This window comes from Styela clava, chromosome 2 (genome assembly GCF_964204865.1).
Source record: "Styela clava chromosome 2, kaStyClav1.hap1.2, whole genome shotgun sequence".
Taxonomy (NCBI): domain Eukaryota; kingdom Metazoa; phylum Chordata; class Ascidiacea; order Stolidobranchia; family Styelidae; genus Styela; species Styela clava.
Genome location: NC_135251.1, coordinates 13,020,620 through 13,045,009, shown reverse-complemented (window position 1 = coordinate 13,045,009; position 24,390 = coordinate 13,020,620). Strand labels below are relative to the sequence as shown.

At 35.1% G+C, this 24,390-nt stretch overlaps 4 protein-coding genes across 4 annotated transcripts; all 4 read left to right on the top strand.

The window, feature by feature from the left end:
• Nucleotides 1–2,016: 2,016 nt before the first annotated feature.
• Nucleotides 2,017–5,821, top strand: LOC120336208 (carbohydrate sulfotransferase 9-like). Its single transcript, XM_039403830.2, has 4 exons — nucleotides 2,017–2,299; nucleotides 2,762–2,909; nucleotides 3,434–3,597; nucleotides 3,938–5,821. Exons 1-4 carry the CDS (start codon nucleotides 2,210–2,212, stop codon nucleotides 4,628–4,630), a joined length of 1,095 nt encoding a protein of 364 aa, XP_039259764.2. The 5' UTR covers nucleotides 2,017–2,209; the 3' UTR covers nucleotides 4,631–5,821.
• Nucleotides 5,822–6,175: 354 nt separating this feature from the next.
• Nucleotides 6,176–10,207, top strand: LOC120336082 (carbohydrate sulfotransferase 11-like). Its single transcript, XM_039403683.2, has 4 exons — nucleotides 6,176–6,843; nucleotides 7,930–7,981; nucleotides 8,514–8,662; nucleotides 9,368–10,207. Exons 1-4 carry the CDS (start codon nucleotides 6,754–6,756, stop codon nucleotides 10,046–10,048), a joined length of 972 nt encoding a protein of 323 aa, XP_039259617.2. The 5' UTR covers nucleotides 6,176–6,753; the 3' UTR covers nucleotides 10,049–10,207.
• Nucleotides 10,208–11,735: 1,528 nt separating this feature from the next.
• Nucleotides 11,736–17,917, top strand: LOC120336646 (carbohydrate sulfotransferase 9-like). The gene is made up of 4 exons (XM_039404370.2): nucleotides 11,736–11,873; nucleotides 13,586–13,640; nucleotides 15,514–15,674; nucleotides 16,215–17,917. The coding sequence occupies exons 1-4, from the start codon at nucleotides 11,787–11,789 to the stop codon at nucleotides 16,884–16,886; spliced, it is 975 nt and encodes a 324-aa protein (XP_039260304.2). The 5' UTR covers nucleotides 11,736–11,786; the 3' UTR covers nucleotides 16,887–17,917.
• Nucleotides 17,918–18,041: 124 nt separating this feature from the next.
• LOC120336235 (monocarboxylate transporter 2-like) lies at nucleotides 18,042–21,712 on the top strand. The gene is made up of 4 exons (XM_039403863.2): nucleotides 18,042–18,463; nucleotides 19,031–19,174; nucleotides 20,042–20,920; nucleotides 21,348–21,712. The coding sequence occupies exons 1-4, from the start codon at nucleotides 18,235–18,237 to the stop codon at nucleotides 21,500–21,502; spliced, it is 1,407 nt and encodes a 468-aa protein (XP_039259797.2). The 5' UTR covers nucleotides 18,042–18,234; the 3' UTR covers nucleotides 21,503–21,712.
• Nucleotides 21,713–24,390: the final 2,678 nt, after the last annotated feature.

Below are 24,390 nucleotides of genomic sequence, written 5' to 3'. Positions count from 1 at the left end.
GTAGAAACTAGATGTATTATAATCGAATCCAACATAGCACAAACGTTTTCGGTTCCTATCGTACAGCCATTGACCTCTCCTGTGGAAAGAATGCTGTGGTTCAAACTATATACAGCACCTCAACCACAGTGTAACACCTGTAACCATTTGGTGGGCTACGTTGGGTCGACTTTTAAAACATAGTAGTCTGCGGCTGGCTGCTCACGCACTTGCAATTCAATTGGTCAAATCATCACAGTTTCGAAAAAAATTGTGATAAGAACCAGCTCGATCCAAATCACCCAGCTGTAATTGTACTCCATAAAATCAAACATTATCGTCCAATGAAATGTTTCCAGCAGAATTTATGTAATAACGTAGAAACATGTTGAGACAACCTTTACTGTCGTAACCGTTTGAACTTGTGATGCCACTATTTCAAGGCTGTAAAAACCAACTAACGTTAGATGTTGACAAGAACCTTGTAAGACCGTTTCAACTTCTATATTCACATCAGATATTCCACTTCCATTCGTACTAGCTTTATAAGCTATTTCATTCGAGAACCATTCAATACCTTGGCCCACTCTGAATATTGTCTCACTCCTTTGGTTGACAGTACTCGCAATAAAATTACAAATTCATAACTTTTCGATCGGAAAGATTTTATCAATTTAATTTTTCTCATTTCACTTAATTACTCAACTTCGCCACAAAGCTCAGCTGCGACATACTTCAGAGAAAAATAATAACATTTCATGAATATTTTCTCAAAGCGAGCACACTATCCCTAACAGTATCTTGCACATATGAGCATAGTAGCGGCAAGGTTTACAAAACTTTGTAGGCTTAAATTCGCATCCATATTACACTCTTAACTAAACTGCAGTATCATAAGGCTTTGAACCCATATCAATCTGTCGCAAACTATTTCTCTCGTTCGAATAATATTGACATTAAACAACCTGTAGAGTTAGTATTTATCAAATGGGCGTGTATGGAACTATAGTCGGTTCTGTACATAAAGGTGTTTGATTAAGGCGTCTACGAAGACGTTTGCTGTATTGAACTTTCATTACGATTCAGAGTTTAATATGGTGGAAGTCGCTCCGTTGTATGTTAAAACAATCTCATTGATTTCTATAATGCAGAACAGTATATTGACATTTTCCTCGACTGGGACTTTAAACAAAAGTGTTAAAAATGGTTAAAAGCCAGCTGTGTGAATTTGTTGGTGAAAATTTTCTGGATAAGATTTTCATATTTATCTCGGCAGAGGAAAGCCGATAAGACGGTCTAATCACATGGCGTACCACGGCCTATTTTCCGGTTACCAGTCCATTCTCATGTATGTGATTAGTTAGCCAGCCAGTTTCGGATGCCCATATATGGTATGGTGTTATGAAACTTTTTAGTATTTTTAAAATGCTGATTAATAAATTATTTACCATTGTTCTCCAACCATAATTATTCTTAAAAATCATATATATTTGTTAAAATATTAGTCCAGAAAATATTTTATTTACTTCAAAAACGCGTTTTACTAAGTATTAGCAATATCACAATAGCCCAATCAGAAGTAATAACAAGTGAGCAATGCTCAAATATGTGAACACGAAAATATATACAAAATAACTACATAACTTATGATGAATTGACCTTTCGTTCCAGAGAGAAATTGTCGGAATGTGCAGTATTACAGTGAGACATCAATTTCATCTCCCCCTCCCGGAAAAAAATCGCCAAACAACAACAACTATTTAGCAAATCGATACATATGGCCATTTCTCGTCCAAAAACAATCATGTATTATAGCAGGAAATATAACTTGGCCATTCATATCATGAGTTTTGAAATTTTAAACATTAGCATTGTCTAACACTGAATGATAGTGTTAATGATTGATATATTTACAACAATTTCTGTCAAGAGTGACCCACAAGAGTCTTCCTCGATTGTTGTTCAGCTTTACAAGCGAAGAATGGAATTTCACGCCCAGGCGTCACTCGCAAACCCGGATTTTTTTGTTTGAAATGAGGGCGAAATCAAACAAAATTTTCTGAAGCGTTAAATGATGAACAAAATAGTGACCTATTGACGAATGATGGGAATGGCTTCCACGTAGCTTCTGAGTTTAGATGCTCTGTATGAAATGGGCATTGACGGATTTACCTGTTGAAGAAAGCTATGTAAGGTGACTAGACTCGCTGAAGAAACCGAGGGTATCAAAATGGAAAAGAAATCAGTTATGTTTGCAGTCATTCTGATAGCAATATTCACACTGATGTTCTATTCATCGTCTTCGCATCTTGTTATTCAGGTGACGATTTTACTATTTCATACTAGATTTTATAAACGACGTGTTTTTTGCATTGGAAGCCAGTGTTATTTAGGTACTCCGGTAGTGTGTGTACCAGGTTAGGGTTAGGCCATAATTTTTTTCGATTTTCCTCATTTTAGTTCTATTACGAGTTCAGGGACTGTCTGTGTTATCCAAGTGAATATATATATATGTTTCAGTCCCTTTACACAACTTGATGTAAAGTAGGCAAATAAAATTAGTTACCTCCATATTGGTACACACACTTCTGGAGCGCCGTTCTCACTAACTGTTCATATATATCAGTATCACGATGACAATAAGGGATAAGTATTATGAAAATGATCTTCATTTCGGGATCGATCGTTTAGTGATACTGAGATTGCAATCCAAATTTGAAGTTGATCCTTTGCAGACGATATATTTCGAAATTGCACTCTTCCATTATGCATATATTTTCAGAAAGGTTACAGATATTCGCAAACCTCCCACGAGTTTATGAGTTTGTCAATGCCATTACCAACAGTAAAACCTATTGCGAATACGACAAACGAACACAAGGAACGAACGAGTCCAACACTTGCGCTAACGTCCATACCAACAACGCAAGGTAATATTATCGTCTTAGTTAATGTTTCGGTAAATAAAACTGGATAGAATATTTCATTTGGGCCGCCTCGGAAGAGAGGGAATGTGGCTTGGCATATGATACGAACAAATATACAAATATAGCATAAATTTACCAAGGCCAAGTTATGAAATTCACAGCGCAAGAAAGCACTATCTTAGTCTAGCTAGACTGTCTGAAAAAGTGAGATGGATATTTGCCTTTAAACCGCAAATCATTAAGCTCATGTATCCGGATCTGTGTGACGTAGTCTTTTGTGAAGCGTTTTGATAAATAGGCCAAGTGTTAAATAGCTTGTACACAATGTGTCTAGAAACCAAATTCATTATAAGATAATTTTTACAAGTGCATTATTTTTTTTAAACTTTAGAGAATTTTAGACTTATACGATATCATTTGAAAAAACCAACGCGATCAAACACAACGAAGTAATTAGTTCGAAAACACTATATTTCTATCTAAGCTCCATTGCTTGTAGTGTAACGTGCAACATTTTATTATTTCAGAAACAACTATGAAATACTCGGTGGTTGACGAGCAAAAAACGAGACAAGAAACACTTCAACGATCCTGTTCCAGGTTGCATCTAACTAGAAGTATTCCACAAAATGACGAAGAATTTTTAGAATTCATAAACAGAACAAAGTTATTCTTCTCTGACAAATACAAGGTGATTATCATAATGATTTAATTTAAAAGTAGCAAGCATCGACTTAGTATAGACAGTAGATATCAGTGTTTATCGCCGTCGATAGTATTACTATTATCCATACGATCAGTATACTGTAATAGGCTACATTTGGTAATTTTAGAGTCAATATTATTTACAGAGTATATATTAAAGCATTGATTGTGCCATTTTATGTACGGAGACCATTTTTAATTAAACTATACTTCTGTATTATATTGTGATTACCCAGCGAAAAGTCCCCAAAGATTCACCCAAATTGCAAAGAACGGAAACTTTAAAACTATGAATGTCTATTCATCAATATTATTCTTTACCACAGCTGATTGCATGCCAAATACCCAAAGTCGGTTGCACTAATTTCAAGAAAGTACTATTAGTAGCTGAAGGTTTAGTCAACAATACAAATCCGAAGGAGTTATCTGGGCACGTCACGCATGATATTGCAAACCGTGTCCTGCAGCTGAAGAATCTTGGTGACGTCACAGAAATCAAACGTCGATTAAATAATTATTATAAAGTCGTGATGGTTCGGGATCCATTGCATCGAGTGCTTTCAGCATATAGAAACAAGTTTGAAGCTCCAGACAATAAATATTACTCTAAAATTGCAAGAGAAATACATTTATTTTTATCCAAATCTAACTTTTTGAAAGAAAAATCTTCTTATAAATTAAGTTTCGTGGAATTTGTGAAATATTTGAACTCGGGCGATGATACTTATATTGATGACCCGCACTGGGATCATTATTATAAACTTTGTTCACCTTGTGCCATCAAATACAATTTTATTGCCAAGTTAGAGACCGTTGATGATGACATGAATTACGTCATGCAAACAGTCGGAATACAAAATATTACATACCCGCAAAATTATCCGGTGTCACAGAGGACTACAGATGAAAAAGTGTCGAAATATTTTAAGGGATTATCAAATATAACTAAAAATTTGATTTCAAGATATAAAAATGATTATGAGTTATTTGGATATTCACTAAATAACGGAAAATCCTAAATTTATTACCGTTAAAATTTTAAATATACTAAATTGTTCATAGAACTTTTTAATAGCACGTATCTCTATTTGATCTTATTCTATCTGATTCATCTGACTCATGGTAGAGTATATTTTTAAAGTAAATCAGATAATTTGAATATTTTATGATTTCTTGCTCAGAGCCACGGAGAACCATCAATTTAAGAGCCAATGCTACGAAAAATAACTGGTATCAAGAATGAAACCGAATAAAACAAAAATCAATGATATATTTAATGAAATGATATTTTTAATTGTTCAATACTTACTTATTTTCTTACACAAAAGTGGGTACTCCCGTAGTGTGTGTACCAGGTCAGGGTTTCGCCGAAATTTTATTTCGATTTTCCTTTTTTTAGATCTACAACGAGTTCGGAGACTGAGTGTGTTAACCAAGTGAATATATAGCCCATAGGTTTCAGTCCCTTTACACGACCTGATGTAAAATAGGCAAACAAAATTAGTTACCTCCATATTGGTACACACAATTCTGGAGCGCCCAAAAGTGAAATACTTAAGTGCTTCTGTGAAGTGCCAGTACATTGAGTCCAATCGCCGCTGATGTATTTATGTTGCTATGAAATCATACTTATTGTTTTATTTGGGGAAAATACTATTTACCCGCCCTATTTACCTATTTAGGCCGTTAAAATATCTTGATGGTAGAAGTTGTATGACTGTATTATTATATTGCTTGACTATTTTCTCGTTTTTTTATTATACATAAATATAAAAAAAACTTCAAATTACGAAAATACAAATATAAGTTAATTTTTACAAAATCGACATAAAAATCTCATTTGTTATTTTCGACCAAAATAATGTAATTCGGAAAAAAAAATTGATTAAGGCAAAAAATGTTTATTCAAATATTAAACACTACAGTTTGAAATGTCATGTCGATATAACGACAATATTAATGTAATGATACAAATGAAACTGTGTTTAAAGTTCATCGCGTATATTCAATTTCTAGTATTATTGATCAATAGCTGACAGAAAATGCCACTATATGTGTTATTAGTATTAAATTAGTTGCTTTTCAGGTTTTACCATTCGAAGATTGAGAAGCTTTATGTTTTTTTTCCTAACAAGCAAGAATTATGTTTAGGTAGAGTCAATAGCTTAGTACTGTGAAGTAAAAAATATCTGAAACGGATTTGTTATGCAATGGTATTTGTTGCATATTGATCCTGTTGTTTTTTCCTAGCTACGCTTGTTAGTATGTGAGCGACCTGTACAACAATCACGTCACAACTTAGATTTATTATTGAACTGCAGTTTTTTCAGTTGGCACAGGCGAAGAAAAATGATTATATTAATTGTGAAAAGGCCATCACATATTTCTGATTCATTTGACGACATCAACATACGTTTGACATAAATCGTGACATGATTTTAACATGTCAGCACATGCGTAAAGCGAAACTTGATACAAACAATTGCTGAATGCAATATGACAGTTCAATTTTCACATGTTTCGGAAATGATTGTAAGATGGTATTTTCGTGCTGGCGTTGCTAAACAAGGAAATGTTGTTGGAGTTAGACTATATAAAAGTTATCGAACAAGTAGGTATGTGATGGAGAATACTTTAGCATTGTAGGAAAAAGACAAGTTTTGGCGAAAGCTTAGATTCCCTTGCTAATATGTTTGTTAAGTTTTATATCATATCTATCGGGAGGCATTATACAGAAGCTGGCGTATAGGCACGGTTCATGTTCGATGTTTGCATTCAATTTTACATATCATTTTAGTTACCAAGGTAAGAAAGCAGATTGGCCCACCGATATGTTTAATAGGAAAAGACTGCTTTAACTTAGATGTTTTTTTTTTATTCATTTGTACGGTAAAATGAAATGTTCCAGTTTTTTTTTAAGAGATAAACATCAAAAAATGATACTCATGGGCTTGTGAGTTCTTTTTTTTGATAACATTGGAATTATATAGTTTATTCACGTAAAAAGTTATACCGAAACAATACTTAGATAAAAGTTATAAACTAAAAAGTACACTATTTGTGTGATATCAAATTTCAAGGTATAGTATTTTAGTACCAATCTACCTTGGAAAGCTTATGTGCGTGATAATATGATGAGAAAATGGTCAAACGTTCGATTGTTCTATTGATGTTTTGTGCAGCGTCAAGTATACTAATATATGGATCGTTCAAGAAACTGTCACTAAATCAGGTAATCATCAGGCCTAATTACATGCAGCAGACCGCAAGAAACGTACTACTTATTATTGGAACATGGAATTGGTTCCTTTTGATAACCTTATTACTTTCGTTCCCAAGCAGAATTGCGCAAGCTTGCATTCTGTGATCTTCATTCAGTCTCACTCGAATACGAAACAACACGTTTCCTGAGTAGATTCGAAACAAACGAAATATCGTAATCGATCGATTGTCGATTCCATTTAGTTAGATCAAGGTTTAATAATAGAAATATGATTCAGAAAAATATCCTGTTTAACATATACTCGTGCAGATATGTGGATTTCAATGAAAATAATGACGGTGCAATCAATGAGTGGCATGTGACTCGATTAGATACTATCAGCCTAACTCATTGCGCCCGAATCTGGGTTCCGCGGCAACCTGGGGTTCCGCCGCTACAGTCCACATATTCCACATGTTTCCATTTAAATCTGAGATATGTATGTTGTTTAATTATGATCAGATATATCAGGTTTGCAACTATTTTTAATCTTCATTGTGGTTCCGCCCCACCAAGAAGGTTGAAAACCACTGGCCTAACTAGATAGTATTCAGTACATTTGACTTCAAGTTATCAGTTATCACAATGTTTAACGATACTTTGCGTGATAAAGTAATTGGGACCTTTTGTACAAAGCCACTGTCCATAATGCAAAAATGTGAGATTTGAGAAAAACACTTCCGCCATGTTTTAAAATAACAAATTAGTAATTATCCAATTGGGGTTAGGGTTCAGAATGATCCGGAAATTTGAATTTCCAGCGCAATTTGTATTCCTAACTTTAACTAGATAACTACTAATTTTTTTTATTTTGAGAGTTGTCGGGATTTTTTGGCGGGGTATTTGTATAAAAGATCCAGTAATTGCTTTATAATTCATATTATTATTCCGTTGTTTCGGGTCGAGCCTATTGTTGAATCATGGATAGGAATATACCATGAAACTCCATTTTCTGATTTGATGTAGACATTAATCTAGCTTTGTTTTATGTTGAACATGTCCATGCTCAGGAAAATGATTCTGACCAAACTTAATACCGATTATTTGTTTTGCTAGGAAAACATCCCGACAAAAACAAGATACTTCGAATATTCGTCGAAAGTTCCAGGTGATATTAGATTTTTAAGTTGACTTGTGTGCACTACTTCTAAGGATCGTGTCTAAACTTGTACATTAAAATTGGGAGCAAAGGCTTAACGCTAAAATTGGTGGTAAACACCTGCCCAACGGTCTACGACATCATGTATTTGCAAGCCGCACTTCCAAAGAAATGACCTGTAGTGCTCGAAAAGTTTCAGCGAGTCGAACATATCAAATTTTCGATGCTTGTAATGCCATTTGTGTTTTAAAAACATATTTATTGGATAGGCATAAGGCTATAGGCTTCAGTTATAACAAAATCAATTTGTTTCTGAAATTGAATTTATTAATGATGAAACGGCGTAATAGATGTGTAAAAGATTTTTACAACTGAAATCAGTTTTGAAACATTTATATCCGGACGAGATTGTTTGTAATTTCGGAGATGTAATTCGCAACCCAACGTAAAGCCCTGTAGTGCGGAGGTCATGTTATTTATTTGTTTCTGATATTTTCATACTCGCGTTTTCTTACAAGGAACAAAATGATTTTATATCTAGAAAAAAAAACTATCGAACAACAGCTCAGGCAAAGTACACTTGAACGTGCATGCAGGAATCTGAAATTAAACAAGAAGAAACCACTGAAGAACAAGGAATTTATGAAACTCATTCGAAGAACTAGATTGTATTTCTCTGATCGATATAAGGTAAATCTGAATTTCCGCTGAGTTCAAGATTCGATTTGAAATTAGAAAGCTTGATTTATAAACTAGAATAGACTAGATCCTTTTATTTTTGGCCTAATTAGTGTCTCCGATTTGGACTGAATTCTACTTGACGAACTCCTATCGCTGTATCGAAAATAGGTGGATTACATTGTCTGAAGGGCGCTCCAGAAGTGTGTGTACCAATATGATGTATTTAATCTTGTTCGCCTACTCTGGACTGAAGCCTATGGGCAGGGGGTGTATTCACTTGGCGACAGAGACACTGTTACTGTACAAATTTTTTTTTTCGAAGCAGTGCTAGATAATTGGGAACACTTTAAAAAACAAGTCTTTTGCTCTTGTTATCCGTCTTGTGTTGTGCAGCTCTGAACATGAAACCCCATGTCTATATGGCAGCCCAATAAGCAATCTACAGAAAAGAAGGGCCATTTAAAGTTCCTGCGTCCGAAACATATAACTGATAAACCTAATACCTTACTCGGCATGGACTGGTAACCGGACGAGAGGCCGTGGCTCGTCATATGATTATTCTCATTGATATTCCTCCCCCCCTCCTCTCCTATCCTTGATGGCGATTGGTACAGTATATCCATCCTTACGTCTAACGTATCGTCATTGCATCCTATTCTTCAAGGTAATTGCCACTTTCCACTGCATAAAGTTATGATTGAATTTTTTTTTCAGCTTCTCGCATGTCTCATCCCTAAAGTTGGATGTACAAGCTTCAAGAAGGTTTTACTCATGTCGGAGAGTTTGACAAATGAAACAAACCCGAAGAAAATAAAAGGCGTTCACGATACAGCAAATAGGCTTCTACTTTTATCGAATCTCGGAGATATCACAGAAATCAAACATCGGTTATTGACATACTATAAAGTGATGATGGTTCGAGAGCCTTTGCATCGTGTACTTTCAGCTTACCGAGACAAATTTCTGGGTAATATGGACCCTATTTTTCAGAAAATGGCAAATAAAATTCATTCCAAGTTTACAAATTCACATGAGCAAATAGATAATTCATCTCAATCAATTAGCTTCGAAGAATTCGCAAATTTTGTTTCGCAAATGAGTTCAACAAAGATTAATAATAGACATTGGGAGTTTTACTACAGGCTATGTTCCCCGTGTATAATAAAATACGACTATATTGCTAAGTTAGAAACAGTAGATGAAGACATGGATTATATTATGGACAAAGTTGGAATGACAAATAAAAGTTTCCCACAAAATTATCCCCCTCAAAAACGAACAAACGACAAAAAAGTTGCTGAATATTTTAAAAATTTACCAGAACTGAAAAAATCTTTAATTCGAAAATACAAATACGATTTTGAATTATTTGGGTATTCGCCGAAATTGAAATAACAGTTTTCAAATATTTTCAATTCATTGGATGATTTCACAGAATTGTTACATATATTCAAATGTAAACATAGATGTTACTGTAGATCAGTGGTTTTCAACCTTTTTGGTAAAGCGAAACCCCAAGATTTCTTTAATAGTGGACACTGTATGGCAGGGGTCGGCAACCTACGGCCCGCGGGCCGGATCCGGCCCGCGGAGCACTATAATCCGGCCCGCGACGCTTCACTAAATTATAGTAACAAAACATCCGTTTTGACGAATATATTCTTTAGACTAAATTATATTATAACTTAACAATTATATAATTCACAATTACTCGTTTAATGAGCATATAATTTAATTATAATCAGACAAATGGCAACAAAACGCAAAAAAGTTGATGCTAAGTGCAAAGGGTTCAATGGCGCTGAAAATATTCAAAGGAATTTTATGAGATGCAATGAGAAAATAAATCTATATTCTATTCGAGAGATGTATCATTGCTTGATTTTTATTATAAAAAGTACCATCCGTTCGGTTTTTCAACTTTCTAAAAATATGTGCGGCGCGCCAATGACTTGCAACCTTAACTTTGGCCCGCGAGCGATAAAAGGTTGCCGACCCCTGCTGTATGGCAATTGCTTAATACTAGGGTCGTCGTAATAAGCGTCAGTATCGGATTGTCTCCATCTTTCCCAAAGCTGATCGATGAATGCAAAATTTCAAGATATTTATTTGTCTTCGTGTCATCGCAGAGAGAGATTCACATTATCGCTAGTCACATTTGGAAGTATAAAAGTCTGGAATCATATGGTTATAGCCTTCACTTTACCCGACTCGGACTAAAAAAATACAAAGAACGCCTGCACTTGTCCGTAAAAGTAAGCCATGACATCGTGCATTTTCGTTGTTGAATAAACAGTCTTTTTTCAATCATATACTCGAGTGTTCAAACTTTTATTGATTTTCCAATATTTTCTAATGTATAAACCACATACTGTGATTTTTGCACTGTTGTTACATAAAGTCAGTTTATTCGTGGGGTTTTCTTCGAAATAACATGAACTTGGTCAATTATGTCAAGAGATGTCTCATTCATTTAGTTTAGAATCCTAAAAACGCATCTGGCTCAGAGATTAATGTTATATTAGCGTTATTTGAAGCTCAGTTCAACGGCATCGAAGAAGCAAGTTGCATTTGACCTAATGAACGAGGCTCATTCGGACATTAGCCAGCAAAAAGAGATTTCAAGAGAGTATATATCGTGCTAGAGTTTTACCAGAATGTATTCGGCATTTCGTTCATATTGTCCTATTATAACGTAACAGTCTCAAACTGTTGTTATTAAATTTATGAATGGCACATGTTGCCCAACTGTATCTTAGGCCAGTAAGGTTTTGTACACGTATCCTTTCTCTATAATAATTATTTATTAGGCAGATGTTGTTATATTTTAAGGAGAAATAACATACATGCGTCTTCTCTATATTATGTTGAAAATCGACGTCATTTCAAAATTCAAATAATTACTTATTTACTAGAGTCATAATTTTGCAAAAAAAAAATAGAATTAGAAATGCAGAAAAGGTAAACTTAAAGCTTATTCACAGAAATTTATTTTATATTTATTTATTGTGTCCGGATTATCTATATACAATCATTATAACGCTTCAATGAAAATGTATTAAAATAGAAAAGAGAGGCGTAATCGTCAGTTCTTGTATAATGTCAAACAGCTTTGAAGTGCGACTGATGAAGAATGGCAAGAATATATCTGGCTATTACAATTGCCACATCAGCAATTTGCATCTTATTGTATGGATTACTAAGCTCGAATATATTACAGGTAAACTAGATAATCAGGTCATTGCTATAAAGAAATTGGCTCTTTTAATAACGTTGAGTATCATTATCTGGTATCCCTGATTTTCTTATATATATATATATGTGGAGTTGACAGTTTTTAATTGGTGCTAATATGTAATGAAGTATAGGAAGGAGTGTCTGCAAGTTAACAAGATACTGAGATACTATGAATTCTTCCGAACTATATGTGATATGTTTTAAATGTTACGATCATGCTTCATTTACTGTAATATAGTTTGATAAAAGCTTTCTTGACATCGAATTGAATTTGCTTCCCTAAATTTTTTGCTGACATATTAGAAACCACTATTTGTGCGCTGTATGATTTAATACGTTATTATGTATAAGAATAAATAGAACTCTGAATATTGCCCCGCCTCCCTACTTTCAGTCTTACCTTAAGAATGTTTTCCACGTGGATGGGCAATCCCAATGATCCTACATTGATACAGGGTATCTCAAAATAAAGTACTAAGTATACACTTTCAATTTTAATTTTTTTCTTAGTTACTAATCATAGAGCGGTCATTTCTTCAGAAAACTTATAAGTAGTAAAATTTGGGTATTGTTTGCATTTTTCAACAAACCACAGAATGGCCAGGTGATTAACCCAAGAAATGAGGTGCAAACTTGCTGTTTGGCAAGAAGCGTATAAATCAGTATGACAAACTCAGCGCCTCTTTAACAGAAAATTTGGAATTAATTCGGTGCTAAATGTTTTCCTCAGAGCGTCCGCTCCTTGGTCTTTCTGATATATTTATATCAACTACAGATCCAGTTTCCATGAATTGTTCGTCGTGTAGGAGCCGAATTAATTTCAAATTCTCTGTTAAAGAGAGTAAGAGACGCTGTGTTTGCCGCACTGGCTTATATGCTTAGGTCAAACAGCAATTTTGCACCTCATTTCTTGAGTTAATCTCTTTTACATTCTGTGGATTGATGAAAAATGCAAACAATACCTAAATTTTACTACTTATTCATAATATGTTTTCTGAAAGAATGAAAGCTCTATGATGAGTACCTAAAAAGGAAATCAAATTTAAAAGTGTATATATTTCTTTTGAGACACCCTGTATACTTATGAAATTACAAATGTTTAAATAACTATGTTTCGATGGAGTTGGAAAATAAAATCACCAGCACTGCGGGAATGTCAAAATAATGATGTATAATTATAACGATTCAAGGCGTTTGAATTTCAGTGTATGAATAAAAAGTGATCATCATAAATGGTTGTGTGTGACTTTACTCGGTGCCACTTTTAGATAGAAAGGCGCATTATCGCCTCGTTGACTTATCACAGAAGGTATATTTCGATACAATGTATTCACTTATATTCGGTGGCTTATGCTTCGTTCGTTTGAAAAGAAGCAAACTGACTTTGAACGAAATTTTGCTTCTTTCAAGCGCAATGCGCATCAATAATCTTTATCGAACGGACATATTATTAAAGATAGGACAGCAACACAAATGATATATACGCCAACAATCAACCGAGTTTAGTAATGCACCTAGATGAATAATATTTGAAACAGATAACAGTAATAAATTCGAATATCTCACGTCCTTGTACAACAAATCCAGCGATACCAAATTTTCCAAATCGACTAAAAGTGACATTGGCAATTTATAAATGTGACGATATTCAAATTAGCAAGAGTAATAAATTCGAATATCTCATGTTTCTGACAGAATGAATTCTACACAAAGATACAGTATTTCAAGAAATCATCACTTTCAGAATCAGGTATTTTGGATGCATAATATTAGATTATAAATTAATAAACGATTCAAAAAAAAAAAAAACGTTTTAATGTCGACCCAGAGTTGTCAGTTGCGAGAATTCAAATTTCTAAAGATGGGAACTTCTTGTCAGTCTACTCTGTAGATCAGCGGTTCGCAACTTTTTTTATTTCGCGTCACACTATTGAGCTATTTAAATTTTCGCGGCACATATATCACAAAATAGGAACGTATCCTATACACGTGAAGCCATTTAGCTATAAAATAATAAAAAAAACATAGAAGATCAGATGAGGGAAAATCTATTCTTGTTAATACAACATACCCTGAATGGTTAATAGTAATTATTCCATTATTGTAAAAGATGCGTGGCCGCACGGGTAATACGTGACGCTAATACGCTTTGGTTTTTCTCGCCCTTCGCCGTTCCATGTTACGCCTTATTATTATCACAAGTATTCCAATCTCGCACAACCTATTTCATTTTTGTTACAATTCAATATGTTTCTTCATTGCCAAAAGCATTCAATAGTGTTATTGTCGGCACTTGCGAGAGATATGAAAGAGACAAACAAACCGTATTTCATTACAACAATTATTTATTATCGCTAAAAATACTGAATAGGTTTAAAGTTGTTATAAACTATTTTAATCGATCATCTTTTCATGTTATGAATTTCGTGCAAGGCTCGAGCTTAATCTGATGGGGAAGATCGTAGCAGTTATTATGTCGATCCGCTTATTCGACTTTTCAGACCGCAAAAGCTATCCGAAAAATAACCGTTTCTGTGTTCGAGATATGTAATAGTCGCCAATTCTACCACGCTTTCGTGAAATAGTGCATCAGTGTTTATGTTACCATGCCAGATTTACCATAATTACCGTTCGCAAGGGTGAGCGAAATAGAATATTCTTATCGAATCGAATAATTAGAATACTCTTAACGAATTGTCGAATATCGGGTATTTTTAATACACATACAACGGACATCCAGAATGCTAGGCATTCTAATGTTGGTGAGTTATTTCCGCCCGTTCTCTCTTTTTTTACAAGTACTACTTTTTACGCAACGTTTGGTTTTATATTCCTGGGAGAACTATGCGTTCATATGGGCGACATATGTTAAAGACGGTTGGCTAATAAAGAGTGAATTCGGGATTTAAACAATACCCAAATACCTGAAATACGACTTCTCAAATTTGTCGTTTCTGTTTGTTAGCAAGAGCCGTGGGGTAATTCTTGTGGAATTCAAGAGAATGGAATCAGTTGAAATAAATTCAAAAATGAAATCTTTTCGCGGCACACCAAAATATTTTTGCGACACACTAATGTGCCGCGGCACCCTGGTTGGGAACCACTGCTGTAGATGTTTATTACCTAATTAGTTCAAAACTGTGATTCATAAGTTTGGTATTGTAGCGAGGTTACTGTGTATTTCAATATTTTTACCGCGTATTGTTAATAGTACATGTTATTTGCCTGAAACAAGGTCGTTGCTCTAATTCATTTCTTTCATGATTTATTTCCCTCGCTCAGTGTGGTGCTCATTAACGTCTGAAGGAATTCAGATTGGAGTCACATTCCATAACGCGTGTCAATCTAATAACGCGGGAATCGAACTTTACATACATGGGGTGGGTAGTCTTTATCCCTAAGAGTCTCTCTCTCCTTATAGTATATGAAAGTTTTCAATGTATTTTTAAAAAATGAAATTCGCACGAACACTGACAGAATACCTTTTTATATTTTATCGAAGCGCTTTTGTAAATATGGAATAAATAGATAAATTGATTGAAACCCTATACTCCTATATCATATATATCTTTAAGTTCGAAGGACAACAATAAGCAAATACCATATTATCCTATTCTTTTTAGATTTCCCTCCAAATTCGGTTGTCGAAGAGCAAAAACTAAGATTCCAAACTTTAGAGAAGTCCTGTCGGAAATTGAAAATAAATAAAATCATTCCAAAAGATGACAAAGGTTTTATAAAGTTCATCAGTAAAACGAAATTGTACTTTTCAGACAAATACAAGGTAAATGATCTAAATCAGTTTCGAAGCGGCTGAGTACATTTATGTAACTTACATGTACATTTTTCAAGAAACATTTCTTTTCAAAACGGCTCTACTATAGGGGCTTTGAGGGTTGTTTGAAAAATAGTACATCATCTTGCATTAATTCAATATATAAGTCACAAAATTACTTCAGAGAGAGTAGCGATGTTCGCATTCTTGTCCAAAGTTGATCTGATGATTTAGCAATGATTCTGGAATTCTTTTTGATCCAGCAATATAAGCCTATACCAAATCCAATATTGTAAAAGATATTGGACGTTGGTTTAGCAACAAAAACTACGCATTGAAAGCAACTTCTTGCACGGATTCACGATGGAATGAAGCAGCCTTATTTTTCTGATTATCGAAGTATATATACACATTAAACAGTTCATTGCGATTGCATTCACTTATCTGCCGGAATAACGTGTTGCCATTTTGACAATCGTCCCAAATTTAGCGAGCGGCTGCGATATAAGAATATCGAACAGGAAAAACTAACATTTACTTTTAATACAGTTACTGGCTTGCCTGATCCCCAAAGTTGGTTGCACAAATTTCAAGAAGGTATTACTTGTCGCAGAAGGTCTTGTGAATGCATCAGATGCCACTGAGTTATCCGGAGATATCCATGATATTGCAAATCTCAATTTGCATCTGCAAACTTTGGGTGACGTCAAAGAAATTAAGCATCGACTGAATACTTATTATAAAATCATCATGGTCAGAGAACCCCTACATCGAATGCTTTCAGCGTATCGTAATAAATTTGAAAATTCCAAAAACGAATTTTTCAAGAGAATGGCAAAAAAATTGCACGAGAAATATTCAAATTCAAGTATTCCGACAGACAAATCTTCACCGTTGTTGAGTTTTAAAGAATTTGCCACTCACGTCAGTTCAACAGATGACAACAATGAACACTGGCAACTTTTCTACAAGCTATGTTCGCCATGTGCAGTAAAATACGATTTCATTGCTAAGCTAGAAACAATTTCTGACGACATGCCTTTCATCATGAATACCATTGGAATGAGCAACATGACATTTCCTCAAAATTATCCCCCTCAGAAACGAACCGACGATGAAAAACTTGAGACATATTTCAAAGAAATACCAGATTTAAGAGGATTATTAGTTAAAAAATACAAATATGACTCTGAGTTATTCGGGTATCCTCCATTATTCTGAAAACAAATCTGCACATACTTTTGCTTTGATGACGTACCGATGGATCGTAGTTTGCCACACGATTAAGTGTCATTCTCAGTTTCCCATTTGATTTAAGATAAAATTGAAATCTCGTACTGATATAGTATTGCTAAAATTACTCAGTGTGAAAGTTAAGAAAAACCAAATACAATATGCCCCCGGGAAGAGAAATTGTAATAGTGTTGATTCAGTGACGATTCGGGGGTTCCGTCCTCGTTTTATATAACGAGCAAAAAGTAAACACGCACCTATGAAATTGAATCAATCAGTTATTGAAAACGATACACATCATTGAAGTCGTGTGTTTGCGCGTTGTCGTATCCTTGCTCATCAAAGTATTTCCTGTTGACCTTCTCTATAGCGATTGACGTTCATGTAACTTAGAATTTGTGAGATTATTGATTCAATATATTTCATAGGCAAGAAGAGAGTTAATATGTACAGAGATATCCTTCTCTGGAAAGCGGAGTAACGTAGCCTACATAGATTTATAGATTAACTGAGTAACATAGAAAATTTTTGATTCCCAAGTCCAATTACAGCATGATATTCAGTAACAAATATTAGTCCAATTGATAAAACGTTATTTATTCATAATTTTATGTGTATTTCATTTATTTATTTCAGTACTTTAAAAATTGGTGTGCTGGCTCACTGTCAAACATAAGTCTATATTCTTTACTGAATCAAGTATATACGAGTATATTCCTCATTTCACCAACGTTTGTAAAAGCGGAAAATATATCACATTGTGAGATTGAAACCTAACGTAAATTCAAAACTTTAAACATACAGAGCAAACAGTTTGGTAACACTGACGAATCAAAATTATGCAAGAATGCGTTTGGCAACTCTGTACAGTGAATGATGGAACGAGCTTTAACGAGATTTTCTAGCAGCATCAGCAAATACTAACTGTGTGTAATTTGTCAAAGCAACTAAATTGATATAGTATAAAATTACAGTATATTCTACTTGAAAAACGACAGTCCGCCTCCAAACTGCCAATTATTTTTACCACAACCGCAATTCGAGAAACAACCTCTGTTATGAGTCATTTTTCATTTGAAAAGTACAAATAAATTACTGCGAAATCCGAGTGAATTATCCATTTTCTTCTATATTTCTAGCAATATACGAATGAATGAATCTATTGATCATAATTAGTCAATGAACAAAATATATATAAAAGTAGCTGGAGTTAATCATTAAAACAAGCTTTCGTCACCGGTCCGATTTAAAGGGATGCAAGCAATCGCTTAGTATAGTTCTTCATATGTACGTGCATATTCGTTTAGTCAGTCAGTCAGTCCCGTAAAGCCAAAATATGACGTTAATTGTAAGGACAGTGGGGGGAAAGGTCTTGTATCACAATTCCCCAGATGGTGGCTGGGCTTGGGTTGTCCTCGTCTCTGCCTTCTTCCTCCAATGGATGGGGATTGCATGGATTCGAAGCTTGGGACTTTTTTACAATGATTTTATGGAATCGTACGATGCAACAAACAGTCAGACCTCATTAATAACTTCAATGGCCGCCGCGATGATGGGACTAGCAGGTTTGAATAATCTTAGGGCTTGATGTGTTATGAAGAGAATATTTTTAAAATTGAAGTTCTCTAATTTTTCCAGAAAACCGCAAAACCTCTAAAAAGTAGGGACATCGCCATAGTTTCATACCAGCTTGACGTGTGAAGAGCTATCTATACATGTTTATGAACCTCCTGAAGTATGCGCACCAAGATGGCGCACAACCTGAACTCAGGTTGTGTACCAGGTTAAGGTTATGCGACATCTTGGTGCGCATACTTCAGGAGTACCATATTAATTTATGCAGTGATAGAGCAGTAGGCCACTTAGGACTTGAATTCTGACAAGTTGACTATATCCGGAAACCGGAATATTAGAAATGAATGCTTTGGAGTTAAATGCATATAAGTTTCGTTAGCAAGCGGATATACGGCGGAATTATATTAAATTGATCAAATATTTTTACAATTTTAAGTTTGAATCTAATCCTACTCATAATGTCTGGTTTTTACATCTTATAAAAGATTTCAAATAGGCTTTATAAATGACAAATTGCTAACTTCAGGACATATTCACAAATATTTTTCTGCTTTCAGCTCCCATCGCAGGTATATTGATGAGAAAGTTTGGAGGCAGAAAAGTTTTACTGACATCTGGTGTTCTGTGTTGTCTTGGACTACTGCTGACAGGATTTGGCAGTGGCATATGGACCGCTTACTTGGGCGTTGGCATAATCTGGGGTAGATAACTACGACATTCCTACCGCGTAAATAATGAAATTGCACCGGTAGCGTATTTTCGTAGTACCGATACTAGACTGACTTTGATAATAACATTATGTGGCATGCCTTGATGATAGTCTATAAATTGGTGGTGGGCAAGGTTTCGGTCTAGGGGCCAAAAATGTTGCTCACCTACACTGGCCACTGGGTCATGTCAGTTGTGTGGCAAAAAAAGTTACCTTTTATGAACAATATTTAGAGTGTTACAAAAGCAGAAGTGGAAAACAATAAGCCTCACGCCAATGCTAAAATTTTTCGATATCTCAACAAGTCTTTCAGCTATTTTTCAGCTAAAACATCGAAATTTGGTTTTAGTTTGGTTGTGGCAGCATCAGGCGGGCCAGATTGAATTACTCCACGGGCCGGATTTGGCGCGCGGGCCGTAGTTTGCCCATGTCAGCTATGGATTCATGTTATTTCTGTGTCAAGTTATTTTTATTTCCCTCTATGGTAAAAAAAATTCCGATGTTATCTTATTAAAATACTTGGCGCTACCGGAGTATGTGCACCAAGATGGCGCACAACCTGAACTCTAACTGGGTACACATAATGTGTTCAGGTTGTGCGCCATCTTGGTGCACATTCTTCGGGGTCTCCAATTATTTGCCTCATACCTAAGACCCCACCAGTAGCCTACCTCGTGTATAACATATTATGTAATGTTGTAGGTTTTCTACAAAGTTCTATGACACCAATAAACAATTCAATCTAGTGTAGAGTAAATAAAATGGAAATGTCGTTTTTCGCGAAAGGAATATTACATTATTACATTTTATTGTCTTCAGTTTTGTCATGAAATCCACTAAAACTTATTTTTTGGTTTAGGAATTGGATTCAGTTGGTCATACTCTTCCATAATGGCCCAAATAAACATATATTTCTGTCGATGGAGAGGAATTGCTAACGGAATCGCAGCTACTGGAAGTTCAGTAGGTTCGATGCTCATTCCCATTCTTGCGCAGTATCTTATTTATACGTATGGATGGAGAGGTGCTCTAATAGTTTTCGCCGGCATTGAATTGAATATTTGTGTGTTTGCGTCTCTGGTAAGACCTATTAGTACGGTCACAGCAAAGCAGATGCCAAAATATAAAAATTTACAATATGCTGATAAAGCTACAAATCTCGATGAAATCCAGGCAATGACTGTTTCATTGGAAGTTCTGGATTACATTCAACAAGCAGAAGAGCAAAACGTAGTGGATGTCAACAAGTCAAAAGCTGCCAGAGTGTTAAAATTGTTAAATGACTATTGGCTCCTCATGCTTCTTGCATGTGCGGAATTTGGAATAGGACTTTGTGGTTATCACCCGATCATTTTTATGGTCCCGTTCGCAAAAGATTTGGGATGTACTAATGAACAAGCTGTGTTACTCCTGTTCATGACAGCAATCGGAGATGCGATATGCAGGCCACTTAGCGGGTTTTTGCTTTCTTGTTATCAAAACATGGAAACAAAAATTTTATTTATAATGGGATTCATTTTCTTGGCTAAAGCTGGAATATGTGCAATGGTACTTTTTGCGACCGGTTTCGAAAGTCTTTCAATTTTTGCAATATGTTATGGTTGTCTGTTCGGAATGTTTGTTACCACAAATGCGACAGCGATTCCAGCACTCTTTGGAATAGAAAATGTAGTGAAATTCATTGGCCCGATTTTGCTAACAGGTGGAGTGGCAGCCGCCATAAGTGCGCCTCTTGCGGGTAAGTTTATTTTTGATTAACTTTGCATTGTGGTGTATGGGATTAGGCATAGTTGGTTAATTGCAGCACGGGTGGATATAATGTATCAAATCAGATCGTTTTACTTCGTACCAACATGTCCGAGTCATATTCTGCATAAAGGCTTAGGGTCAAAATATTTCAAAATTTTCACTCAAGTAGCCTAAGATTTATTTAGGTCTCTATTTTCGAAATGTTTTGTTTTCTGATATTCCCCAAACAGGTTTTGACTTGACAATCCGGACTCAATTCTTCCTACGACTTTGTAGCAAGTAGATGTTGATCAAATACTGCTACCCGTAGGCCGTAGCTAATTTCAACATTCAGATATTTGCATTCTAATAATCTTGCAACCCCCTGTTTGGATGTTAGCTTTTTACTAAAAGTATGATTTGCTTTAATTTTGCAGGACATCTGGTAGACATCTACGAAACGTACAAAGCTGCTTATTTTTATTCAATGGGATGCTCCATATTGACTTCTTTCCTACTCCTAATTAGCGGAATATGTGTACAAAAACTCGGTGCAGTCCTTCCAGAACACAGATCACAAAGGGCAAAGTGACACTGATATTCACGCACAAATGTGCGCGGATTTTACTAATGAAAGTTTACGGCATTCTCCAAACCAATCAGAACTTATTTCATGAGCACGGGAATAGAGAACCATATTGAGTCAACATTCTATGCCTATTGACGCACTATTTGCACTTGACATGGTATATTGTCTCACTGAGACATTCATCTTGTTATTAACAATTCCTCTTGTAATCGCTTCTAATAAAAAGTTTATATACATAAAAATTGCATTTAATATTGCTCAAAGTTATTAAGGATAGCTAGGGATGGCGGAATCGATTCTTAATGCTAAAACTTGGATTGCAAACAAGGTACATCGTTTCGTGACAGTTCCTTCAGATATATGTATCGCTATGAGTTGCTACGATGCCGCAAACTTCGCTATAATTCCGTACTACCCTCCCACTCGCTCGTTTGTGCGTGTCAAGGGTACGTGCCACATTTGGATCATTCGTTTTTTTCCTCTCAATTATTGCGTCATACCTCCTATTCATTGTGAATGAGACTTAGTGATGTCTCTTAACTTTTCATCTCGCACGTTATCGGTTGCTGCATATCATCTGGGTTTCAAGACTTGCTCCAGATCGTTCTTGTTTAGACTTGCTACGCTCGAACGAGACAAATCTTTTGATTTGTGCGCGCGTTCATCGACTTCTTGTTTCGCGAGGGTGATTCGAGGCATCGCGAAAAGTTTTTCCAAAATAAAACAAGAAAAATTACAACTATCGCAATTGTTGTCTAAAAATACTTCGGGTCCAGCAACATTCGCTGCATCGGAAGAAGCATTTAGCTCTACTTACCGACTCCAAATTGCTCACAGGAAACATGAAAACGAAATGAAATTTTTGATTTGACAGCAGTTTTTTTATTCCATATGGTATTGTTTAGGTGGTGTGTTTCTCGGTAATCCATGTCGAGGAATCGAATACTTTTGAGTAATCATACTTAGCAGCCTAAATGATAGCTGAAAAATTTGAAATGTTGGCCTGTATCGCTGTGCCAGTATCGGGAAAAATAATTCCACTTACGGAGGCGGCCACTAAATATTTTCAAACGAGCAGATCCCCTGAATGAATATCAGTTTTGGTCTCACATTACAAAACGCACACGCACAAGATAAAAATAGTTATATTAGAAGTAGCCTTTGTTTTTACGGATTTCCAACTTAATTTTTAAATCAACCAACTGAGTTGCGTAATAAAACTGGCAACAGCAGTTGTCGTCGGAACCTCAAAGTTAGGATGAGAATATGCCGGCAGGCTGTGTGTCAGAAACATTGGATAATTCTCTCTGTTTCTATCAGGGGGATCGAGTTATAACATGATGGGGGTACTTAATATTACCTTTCAGTTTCGGCGCGAAAAACGAGATTTCGATGTAGTATGCTTTGCGATATGTGGCGACAATGTCACTGCATTGGCATATTGTAGATCATAACGAGGGAAATGAAAGAAATGATGTTTCAGCGGTTCCATTCGTTTGTGCAAACGTACCGGACGGATATATATTGCTTTGATTGCCAATTGCTTTCCAGTGCAGCATCAAACTTTGTTTGTCACGGACAATTCAAAAGCTGCAGCAAATACTTTCCATGCTAAATCTAAAATTCTCATGTAGTATATATTTACGGTTAAACATGTTGGTCTGTTAGTTTACATGGCTGTTTCAAATGTTTTTGTAGACATATCTTCATAAATTCCCTATAGATGTGTTTCCATGCCAAAATCCCATCTGGTGACAGCAAATCATTCTTCAAAAGTGAGTTTCGAGCAGTCTGCAAAATTTTTTATTTTAGTTAAGATATTTTGAAATAAATTGCCTACAACAATTGGAGCTTGGGCCTTGTCTACCATCTAAGCACGCGTGTTTTTATATATATATAAGTATAACAGCCACTTTGACAAAGTGTTATTTGAAACAAAAATGTGAATACCTCATAAAACAAATTGGAATTAATAAAATGTAACGGTTCCAGAAGAAATATTCATGCATTCAATGAATGTGGTGGATTTTGCAGTAGCAAAAAGTTCTTGCTATTTATCACAAATCAATAATTTAAAAACACTCGACAAAAAAATGCAAAATTATTTTGGCATATCTAAAATTATGAATATATATATGTTGAAGCCATGTTTAGATAATAGCAATGATAGGTATCCAATTTATGTGAATAAGGGTATATCCTGAAATCAAGCAAAATGGATTCACATGACAAACGTAAAGCACCTCTCAAGTTGTCATATGCAGCTGGTGACTTCGTATACAATGACAGAATGAATGAAAAAAAATCCATCATAAAACACTCATTATTTGGAGTTAAAATAGGTGTGTTCAATTTATGTTTTCATACCGACCTTACAATTACAGGGTGGTATCGTTCACCATATATCTTTTTTGCCGAAAGTTTTAGTTCCTCAATCAAAAATTTTCATTGATATGGCTGAATGGTGTAAGTTGATTCTGATTTTTGAGATAAATCATCACCTATTAGTCAATTTATATCCTTGCTTACTGCTACACAGCATAAATCCTCACACTGCAACTTTTTTTGATCCTTTTCTTCCTGAAAATATACATATTAGGTTACATAATATCTTGATCTCTTATCAAAATTTACATTCTTTGGCAAATCATTACTGTATTGGCTACCTAGGACATTCACAACTTACTCTTTTTATGCTGAACAATCGTAGCACAAAGTGATTCTCTACGACATCTACTCATTGGAGCCTTGAGGTGAATTTAAAATCTTCAGACTGTAATTTGTCAACATGCTTTCAAGTGCTAGGGTCTTCCCTCTCAAATGATTGCTTTTCTATTTTGTTTTGTAATCTGCATTCTATAATAAAATCCTTATTAATGTTGATGCACAAC